This window comes from Cyprinodon variegatus, unplaced genomic scaffold (assembly GCF_000732505.1).
Source record: "Cyprinodon variegatus isolate N-32 unplaced genomic scaffold, C_variegatus-1.0 Scaffold124, whole genome shotgun sequence".
In the NCBI taxonomy this organism is placed as follows: Eukaryota; Metazoa; Chordata; class Actinopteri; order Cyprinodontiformes; family Cyprinodontidae; genus Cyprinodon; species Cyprinodon variegatus.
In genome coordinates, this window is record NW_015150577.1 from 1,282,654 (window position 1) to 1,293,545 (window position 10,892).

At 34.9% G+C, this 10,892-nt stretch overlaps 1 protein-coding gene across 1 annotated transcript in view; it reads right to left on the reverse strand.

The window, feature by feature from the left end:
* The window catches only part of cd44 (CD44 molecule (Indian blood group)), a 14,892-nt gene that overhangs the window by 2,503 nt on the left and 1,497 nt on the right, over positions 1–10,892 (reverse strand). Inside the window, exons 2-5 of the mRNA XM_015375717.1 lie at positions 2,318–2,483; positions 1,936–2,075; positions 1,793–1,843; positions 390–737 (exon numbers count right to left, since the gene is read on the reverse strand). Coding sequence (XP_015231203.1) covers positions 390–737; positions 1,793–1,843; positions 1,936–2,075; positions 2,318–2,483 — 705 coding nt within the window. The remainder of the gene's footprint in view (positions 1–389; positions 738–1,792; positions 1,844–1,935; positions 2,076–2,317; positions 2,484–10,892) is intronic.

Here is a 10,892-nt window from a genome sequence, read left to right on the forward strand (position 1 = left end):
CAATATGGTTCACTTATTACTTATTACAGTTGCATTTTCCAAATGTTTTGAAAGCCCAGCTTTCCCAAAGGTAAATTAGCATAACTAATGTATTTACTCCAAACTGACAAAATGAAAGTTAATTGGCGAAAAGACTGTTAATTCTTCCTATGGTACTGAAAAGCCAATTTGAATTTTTTACATCAGCATATAAGGCCCTGGCCTCCTCACCAAGGCAAATATATAACTTCTATTTGAAATTAACTGCATTTGTAACATATTGAACCATCCCCAAACAATGCTGTAAGTTACTGACCCCATGTAGGGTGCTCGGTCTCCTGTAGTTCTAATCTGAGAAACAAACTTCATTTAATGTCTATTCTAATTTATTGAGATGCACTATTAGATACCATTACAGTTCCTATCAAACACTGTTTTTTGGTTTTTACCAGTAGGCTTTGCTTCCTCAGTGACTGTCCTTTCACCCAACATTGTTGTTCCAGCGTGGGTCATTGGAGGCGTGTTATTCTCCTCTGGATAAATTGTATCAATCCCAGATCCATCAGTTTGGTTTGGCTCCACTGTTGTGAAAGTGGAAAATAGAGTGATTCGGCCTTCGCCCAGATCCGCTTGAGAAGAAACAGGGGGAATAGTATTTATCATCTCCGATGTTGCTTCTGTCTGACTGTCAAAGTAGGAAGTTGGAGTTGTTTCTGGATCTGTTGTTCCTGAGGTCAGAGGCTGTAGTTCCGTCGTAGCTGTTTGGAAGTTAATCACTTTTGGTTTAAATAATAACATACTACATTTCATCTATTATTTTAAAAATGGGTAACATCCAAGCTTACCAATTACATACAGTATTTCCAACCATTTAATGGAAATTAGAGGCTATTATTTGATGGTTTATAATCAGAAAAAAACATGCTAAAGTTCTGTTTACATGGAAATTGTGTCTGAAGTATAGAATGAGTGTAATTCTGTTTTACTTGCTTTGCATTTTACATGCAATTCAACATATGCATACAAACTGTCAGAGATAAGAGTTTCATTTTTGGGGGCCACTGTCTTAGACTTAGACAAACTTTATTGTCATTTCGTATACAAAAACAAAACGAAAATTCGATACCTACAGCTTTCAACAGTGAAGTAGCAGCTTACAAGGGTGAAATTAACATTTACCATTTATAAAGTGCAGTACTGATCAAGAATGTAGACCGTATAGGAAAAATGAATCCAGTTTTAAGTCATGGTGCAGACGGTATCGATAAGGAAAGGTTCAGTGCAGTGCAAAAATAAATAAAAATGGTGCACAATGCAGTAGAACAATGAGTTGTGCTCAATTTAAAGGGATTATGAAAAATATCAGCAATGTCTGTAGTGCAAATACGCTCGTATGATGTTTTCAAGTGTGATGTAGAGTCTTGGTTAGAATTTCAAAGGTTCAACAGTCTGATCGCAGCGAGAAAAAAGCTGTTGCAGAACCTGCTGGCCCTGCAGTAAATGCTGGTAAGCCTCTTCCAAGAGGGCAGCACTATCCCACTCGATGTTCAACAAAATGACACATTCAGTTCTTCAGTAATATGTAGTTTATCAATTTATTTGTTTAACCATTTGAGTGAATCCCTCTTGCAAACACAGTTTAGCTATTTTGGTACGGATTTGACAGGAGCAACTCTCCTCTTCTATGTCTCTATTCCAAAACTGATCTAAACCATTAAAGTAAAAAAAAAAAAAAAAACATTGCTGAAATTTTGGATTTTGAATTATTTTTCCTCATTAAAGTCATTGATATGTAAGGACGTATTGTACTGACCTGGTTGATCTGATTTTTTGAAAGCTTGACTGCAGTTCTTTTTAGGACCAGCTGGCAGTAAAGAAACATAAGACAACCATTTTTAAATGAAAAAAAGCAAAGCATTTTTTTTTTATTTTCATCTTTCTTGATTATTAATTTACCGTTTTCATCATAGCAGTAGACATCAAAAGTTTCATTAGTTGAAGGTGCTTGAAAAATGAGCCCAGTCATGTTCTTTGCGCAGTTTTCATGCTCGATTTGTCTGAGAATGACAATGCTCCCATCGCTGATCCAACCATACCTAAAATAAAAAAAAAAAAAAAAAAATTAAAAAGTAAACGTTTAATGACTCTAATTTTGATCCACCATGATTTACCATCATATAAAGCATACTTAGTATCTAACAATTTTTTGTTGAAATTGTGTCTAACTTTAAATGAAATATACTACATTTTATACAGTAAAATAGATCTCTCAATATGGAAATATTTTTTTCATAGTATTCTATTCAGGGAAGTATAAAAGAATAGCCTCCCATTTTACCTGCAGGTTTGCATGCTTTTATTGTATGCATGCTCGACTTGCTCTCGAGTTGCCATGATGGTCTCAAGCTGCTCGCAGACCGCTTTGGCCATGTCAAAGGTCAAACTGTGACGACTCGCTCCCTCAGCCAGAAATACACCAACAAAACTGCAGCCGCGGGAATTAACTAGAAAGAAGCAAATACACAGAATGAGGAGAAATGTTTGTATTAAGAGCAGATCTAAAATGTTGCATCACATCTTCAGTTGGTATACTCAATTCCCCACTGAAGCTTTATGTTATTTCATGCTGGACAATTGACCAATAAGGGGAACGAATGGAGAGTGGGGGTGGGAGTAAAATAATTCTGTTAAATGATTCAGTAATTTACCTAGATGTCATTTAAATTTTGTTTCTAAGTTTGTACAGTTTGTACAATACAATAATCCTTTTAAAATATTTTCAAAATAAAATCTACAACATGCATTTTCAATTTACCCCATTGGTTACTGAGTCAAGACACGCATTTTGAAAAGCAGTCATATTTTTGGCCATTTTTTGCCAAATGGCTCACGGTTTGGACAAAAATCGGGCCAGTTTTGATTTTTATATCTTGTCACAGATTCTCAGTTTAGCTTTGGACATTGATTGGCTCATTCTAAAACATGGAAGCGGTCTGATTGAAAATTTTTTACAATAACTCTGGTTTTATGTATGGGTTCTTTATCTGAACCTTTCAAGCGTCACGTTTCTGCAGCTTCCTAAAGCAATTTCCCCCAGGATTGTCCTGAATATCTTCAAATCAAGTCATCAAGAGCATGATACTGCCACTACCAGCAGCATGATCTCTTTTATTTGGTCTATAAAATGCATTTCTAATGAAATACAGTGATGTTTGTGGTAGTAAAATAACAAAAAGGGTAAAAGTAATTTTTTATTTCCTTTCCCAGGGTTCAAAGATATAGCTTTTAAACAGAATCAACTCCATAGTTGATTAATTGCACAATTGCCCAGGAAGTCATAAATAAATAGTCATCAAATATCAATGAAGATGCTTCAAATATATTTCAAGTAATAAAAGACAGGGATCTTCATACTACAGAGCTGGTCTTCCAACAACTATAGGAATCATATCTGATTAGGATTTGAATCATAATCTTGAATACAGCCTCCCCCTAAAAACAGATGTCATTACAACCAAAGAATTATTTGAATTTTACCAATTTTGCGTCTAACCAATCTTTTGAGTAAAACAACCAATCTTTTGAGTAAAACAACCAATCTATGTTAGTAATGTTTTTAACCAATCTATAGTGTTAACAGGGCAAAGAAATACAAATTGGTCACTCTGACCAATATACAGATTAATTAGTGTAATAACATAGAAAGTCAAAGCCGGGGCGTGAACCAACAACCTTCTGGTTGCATCTGACACCACTGTCACTAATAAATGAATACTATATTAATGTGAAAACCAAGGTTAATGCCAAGATTTGCATGTTGTACTTGTACACATCATTGCAATTGTTCTAACGTTCCAAAACTATTATACACACCAGTTATCATTTTTTATTGGTTGTTTGGTTAACAAATTAAATTGATTGATCCAAAACTAATGACTTGGTCTGTTTCTGACCAACATATTGGTTTATCCAATCAAAAGATTGAAATATTATCAAACAATGTTATTGCCATATTGGTGTGTTGAAGTCTGGGGTAACACATATAAAGGTTCTTTACAAAAAAATATTTACTACCCAAAAAATGTATTAAGAGTCATTTATCACATACAAATCCACATCTTTTTAATCAAAACTCATGTAATGCATGGACTCAGTATGCTTTTAAAATGCTCTGGTGTTTAAAGCCAAAACCAGTATCCTTCCAAAGAATACAATTTCTTTAAGAATAGAGAGAGGATCTGAGAGAAAAATATGATTTAATGCAACCACGAGCAGATTTTAGCCAGATGATTTGAACGTTTTGGAATATGAATAAGGTTTTTAATGTATTTGATACTCTTCAGTGGTTTATAAAGTAAGAAGTATTTTAAAGTTTTTCCTTTGCTTGTTTTTAGGTGTCAGGAAGCCACTGTAATGTCTTCAAAACTGAGGTGATTTGCTCTCTTTGTTTAGATGGAAGATCAACAACTAAACAAGCCAAAACATTTTCTGTGGTGCAAAACATAATTTTAACCATGCCTGTTAAAAGTTCTCCTGGATAAAATAAACTAAACTAGTGGACAAAATAAGGTTTATTTATTTAAAGGTTATCATTTTGAGGAATGTCTACATCAAAATGCAATAGCTAATCTTATATATATATATATTTTTTGTTTTCTATTTACCCAACTGTAAAATACATTGATATGTTGTAATTGGGGCTGCTCAGTGGCGCAGTGGGTAGCACTGCTGCCTTGCAGCAAGAAGGTTCTGGGTTCCAGGCCCGGCCCTTTCTGCATGGAGTTTGCATGTTCTCCCTGAGCATCCGTGGGTTCTCTCTGGGTACTCTGGCTTCTACCCACAGTCCAAAGAAAAACATGACAGTTAGGTTTTTTGGCTTCTCTAGATTCTCCTTAGGTGTGAGTGTGTGCGTGAATGGTTGTATGTCCTGTTTGTCTCTTCGTTGCCCTGAGATGGACTGGTGACCTGTCCAGGGTGTACCCCACCTCTTGCCCATATACAGCTGGAGATAGGCACCAACACCCCTCGCGACCCCAGTTGGGACAAGCGTGTCAGATAATGGATGGATGTTGTAATTGCAACTTTCGGACCAAGTTTATCTATTTTTGTTTTTTTTCTCTCTTCTTCATAGAATCTCAATCCTTTATCAGTTCTTCCTGCCACCATCTGCATCAAAACAACAGTTCTAAGTCAATTTGCTGATGGTTAAGTTGGTCTAAGATTGTTCAGGGTATGGAAATAAAAGCAAAAATGCAAAATTGGCCTCATCGGATATTATGCCAACAGGTGGTGTACACAGAGAAACTGTTGACTTGGTGAAACACCTGGCTGGCAGGTGAACTCTGACACTAGGACTTGGGGACAGACAGCAGGTGTTACAGTAGGAGCTCAGGAATTAACACACAGTGCTGAGGCTGAATGTTTACTCTCAGGTTGATTTCAGGGGAGACTGGTGGTGCAAGGTACAGATAGATTACCTGCATAGAAACAAACCTTGACTGGCTTTAGTATTCTTTTGCAGTTTACTTTAGAAATTAACTGAAATACAATTGTCTTAACATTTTATCAGCATGCACTCTAAGTGAACACTTTTCTCCAACAAATAAAGGTAAATGCTGCTAATCAAACGAAGAATGGCTAAAACATTTAAGATACTTTCAGAGAACTGAGAGGTAAAAAAAAATAGCATATTTGTTGACCGCAGATTGTTACCAGGGTGAAATATTTCTTAGTGAAGTTGCAAAATTTAACAGGAAGATCACATTTATTTTAAAATCTGATACATGTTGTTTTGTGACATCTCACAAGTGTGCAGAAAAGAAAATCACACATTTGACCTAGCAGCCACACCTGCAACACATATGCTGCCTAAATTATTTATTTATTTATTTTTATTTTTTTTTTACAATACGACATTTAAATACATTTTTTGGGATTTTTAAACCAAAAGAGTCAACAATCTCTCATTCTGTTTAACTTGTATTCAAATTCAACAATTTGTGATATACTTCTGCCAGCCTCTTTATTCGGGACAACTGGACAATTGCTTAACACAAATCGAGCGAACCAGATAATAACACGTGCTGTTTAGTTTCCTTTTTATCCTGTTTTATTCAATTGTTTATTTTGTCTTTACAGTATTTGCTTTTTAATGCATCCAATTTTTATCTTTCCGTTAAGCAATCACGAGGAACATGCAGGAGATAAATCTGCAACAACTGTGTGCTTTTACATCATTGTGGACAGAAACATTTCCTCCACACCTTGGTGAATTCATTCCTACAAGAATTAAGCTCTTTAGCATTAAAACCTTTATTCAGCTTTAATCTTAGAGATGTAACTTAAAAAGAGGCCATGACGTATAACAGAAGTATAACATTATATGCAATAAATAATTAATTTAATGGTTATTTTTCTCACATTCTGTAGATAAGCACAATTTTATGTCTTCATAAAATAATTTTCTTCACTTTTTCTTTTCTTTATTAGGTTTAACATTTGTGAGATACAATAGGGGCCCAGCCCCTTTTCCAACATCCTGTTATGAGCAAACAAGGCACTAACAGCAGCAGGAAGTTCAAATTTTGTCTGTTAGAGGCCGTTGTGCAACAGCAGCAGGTTCCTGTGCACATGCTGTACGACAATTTACCTCTTTACTTCTCACTTTCTCACAGGAAAACCTGATACAGCCTCAGCATATGCTAAAAGAGAAGCGCGCTTCCTTCACGGTGTAGAGGGATAAAATTAACAACAACTTTGGCTTTGCAATCTGGCCTGAAAGATCAAAGGAAGAAAACCAAACCATCAGTGGGCTGAAAAAGAGTTCTGACAGCGATCTAAGGGGGTGTTCATTAATATGCAGAGAGACAGTTGTGGGTTTCTTTATAAAGTCCAGAAGCCTGTAATGCCACGGCATTGAGTCTCACTAAAGCTCCTTTGTCACCTAATGGAGTTGGAACCAAGGAGACTGCAACTTCGAGCTGCAGAGCTCAAAAGAAACAGAGCTGTAAAGCTCTGTGTTGCCAAAACCTCCAGATGCAATGAGAGTAATTGTCAACCAAAGCCTTCACTCCACCTTTGCTGTCTTTTTTACCTCTGTTTTCTCATTTTGTTTTGTTTTCATTCACCGCTCTCTGTTTGTCGTTTCTATGCCAGCAATAAAACACAATATACCCCCCGCACACACGTCTTACAAAAAAATGTGAAGCTTGCAGATATTCAGGGCTGATTATTCCTTCATGACCTTGTAGAGTCTTGCAGAAGGAGAAAAGGTAGCAGAATGTTGTTTTCAACATTGACAAATACAAATCGGTATCTTTTCTGTCTTCTTAGCAAAACACTGTGTGGTGAATGGTTTCACTTAATCGCTCAGAAAATAACATCAGGTTTTATAAAGTCATGATTAGGTAAAAAAAAACCTTCTGTGTCTGTTGCATTCATACTGTTACATCAGTTTTGTCATAGACCATAAAGGAGTTAGGAAGCAAGAGCTTGTTGCCCCGATTCCAACAAAACTACGCCGACCAGCATCATCTCCCCAGGGTGAACTCCATTTCATCAGCAGACATATCTCTCACAGTGTAAACAGTCGGTAACTGAAACTGGAGCTGGGGTAATACATTTTTTTTGCACTCTTGAGCATATATTTTTTGCACAAAATACCGGAGGGTGAAATAAGAAGTAAAATAGTTCTGCATAGAACTAAACTAGCGTTCTATGCAGAGCGTGTGACAATCTCACATCTATAGTTCACACCTCATCCCACTTCAGTTGTGATAGGAGACTTTTTTTTTTAAATATCAAGGTGGAAGGTCTGCCATACATTTAATTGCCCCAAAATGTTCACTTCTTCTAACATGGATGCCTTATTTGTACTAAGTAGGGCTGCAACTAATGATTATTTTGCAAATCGATTTATCTTTAATTTTATTTTTGATTAATCAATTAATAATTGGATAGCAAGTTCCTTAACGAAGACTTTTTACGAAATTAAAGGTGAAACTAAAACTTTCTACTTGAATTCTGGATAGAGCATATTAAGAGATGAAAACTTTTTTTTAATCTTAATTACAAAATGTTTATATATATATATAAAAATGTACAATATTTATATAATTACTGCTCTGAGTGGGTTGCTCTGTCAGCTCAAAGGCATGTTTTACAGTCTCTATACTCCATTTACCAATTAGTCAATTACAAAATTAGATAATGATTATTTCAATAATCGAATAATCATGATTAATCCAAATAATTGTTTCAGCCCTTTTACTAAGCTCTCCTAGCAACCGTTAAATGGGAAAATGTAAAAATAAGGCAAATCAAAGGAACTCTACAAACGATTAAGTATTCTCTCAATGTGCTTTCAATGGAGGTGCCAAAACAACGTTTTTGATATGATTATATTGATAAATATAGCCCCACTGTGCTTCTTATAACTCTCAACCAAATAGTTTTAATAGTTTGCTTTAAAACATAATTTCTATAGGTAAATCTTTGCTACTTTCAAAAATAAATTTTCTCATAATTTGATTATAGGTAATAAGTAATTGATTATTTAGTTTAATCATTATAAAAAAAAAACAAGTCAATTATTCAATCTGCTTTAATCTTTCTTGAGTCTTAAAAAATACGTTAAACTAACCAGAGGAAGTCCCCTAATTTTAGTTAGATTACTGATTATCATTTAATAATTTACACAATTTATTTTTCTAGATACTTTTTAGCTAGAAAAAAAACAGATTTTTTTTTTTTTTTACTTTTTTACACACCAACATGACATTAATTGCAATCCATTTAAAAAGTCACGAGAGCCTGAGGTAAAGCTACAAAAGTAGAAAATGACTGTTATCAAAGACCTAATGTTTAGCAATGCTTTTATTTCACATTCTTGTTGGCTTTTCATACAATATCCAAAAGTGGTCAGATTTCCGTTATTTTTGCATAACCTGGATGTTAAAACCTGCTAATTAAGTTTCTTTAAGGTTTTTCTCAATTTCTCTCAAGCAAAATTTTTTGTTTCTGTCTACTATGTTGAGATGATGTGGATTATGAATTGGTGCTGTTTAAATGTAAGTAATTTATTATGTGAGCATGTTGAAAGTAACCTAAGACGTTAAAAAGCTGGTAAGGCATTAAAAATAGCTTTTAGTTTGGGAAACCATTTTCTTTAGGAGAGCTAAAGTTAGTACAGTAAGAGACCTTAGTTACACAGCAAATGCCAAAGTTACTGGTAGCTCATTCCAACGTTGTGAAGCAAGAAATGTAAACAGTCTGGTGTGACTGCCTTTTGCCTTTAGACAGCAGGGCCATTCCTGAAGAGGAACTCAGCAATTGAGAAAGAGCTTATATAGCCAGGTGTAAAGCAAGTTTTGGTTACTTCAACATGATCTCGTTTACCAGAAAAGGTCAATAGTTTTGAAGAGACAAGGGTCAAGTATTTTGTTGATTACACAGAACTGAAATTTGGAAGATGCTTTCAATAACCATAACAAGATTTGGCCTTCATTATGAGTTACATAAGATGATGCAGTGTTCAAAGTTGTATGACTAAAAGAAAGGTGGGAAAAGGACAACTGGTCATTATTCATGAGACCTCGGTTACATGCAATTTTTGTTGTGGAGATGTTCAGGTAGGCAAATTGAAACCAATTGATCCTGTTCAAATATAACTTTAATCTGAAAAGAAAACCTAATATTTAAGGAAGTCTTACAGTACACAATACTACAATGAGTCATTAAAGATTATGCTGGCTGTAAGCGAGAAGGGACTCCTATAGCATTCTGTGCTACAGGAACAGATGTGAATAAGCTTTAAAAATGAGAGATACTAAATTTTGACATGTGATTAGTGGATCAATCCTGGCGATATTTCTCTAAGCATTTATAAATCCATGTACGCAGCTAAAACTCGAGGATAAATGGGTATAACATTTGTCACAAAGAGGTGTTAATCACACACATAAGTCACAAGAAAAGCTACGTGAAAAGATAACTGGGCCAGGGTCACAGCATTTGGCCTTGGTGTTGGGTGTTTGTTCTTTTCATGATATCTTGTCGGAAAGTCAGGAATAAAAGGTACTGACATTAAAAGTCGTTTTGTGATATTCAAAAAAGTAAGCTTGGTTGATCACATGGTAGAACGATACAAAGCATTAAAAACTCTATGAGCAGGGTTTCAAAATTAGGATGTAATAATTATTAGTTAACAGAAGGCAAATTGTAAGATAAAAATGCTGTGCATTCCACAGAGAAGGTGTCCAAGAACCTAGCCTTGCGGAACCATGTAGAAAGGTTATAGAACCTTAATGTTTATTCTTGCATTATTAAAAAAAAAAAACAACAAAAAAACATCAAAACATCAAGGAATTCTGGTTAGATAAAAAAAAAATGAGCCACTGATAAAAAGCTTGGCAGACAGAAGCTAAGCACCTGAGTCTATAGAAACAAGGTTCCCCAATACAGGGTTTCCAGTAGAGGGTACATTGGTGGAAGAGGCAAACACGTGCCTTTAAGTATTCAAAGACCATGTCAACAAAAGCACTCTTTGTGAGTGCCTGGTCTAAGGAGATCCTGACCACCCCTCACATTGAAACATGATACATTAGCAGTAAGGAAACAAATATGATCATGTGTGCAAGACACATAACTTTAAGGCTGACCAGTTAACATTTTAGTATAGTAAACATATTGAAAGATTTAGATAAGCTTTTTATTGTTTAATGGATTACCTGGTTTTCCTGTACAATATGCTTATATGATGTGTGTTAAGTGCACATACATGACAAAAACAAGTTAAGAAGTTTAAATGTTTCAATAGCCCCTCCCCCATATTTCTTTTATTTCTAATCAGTCATTCAGCTTTATGCATATTATAAATACTTCATAAATGACTTAATTTTAAAGTTTCACTGTTT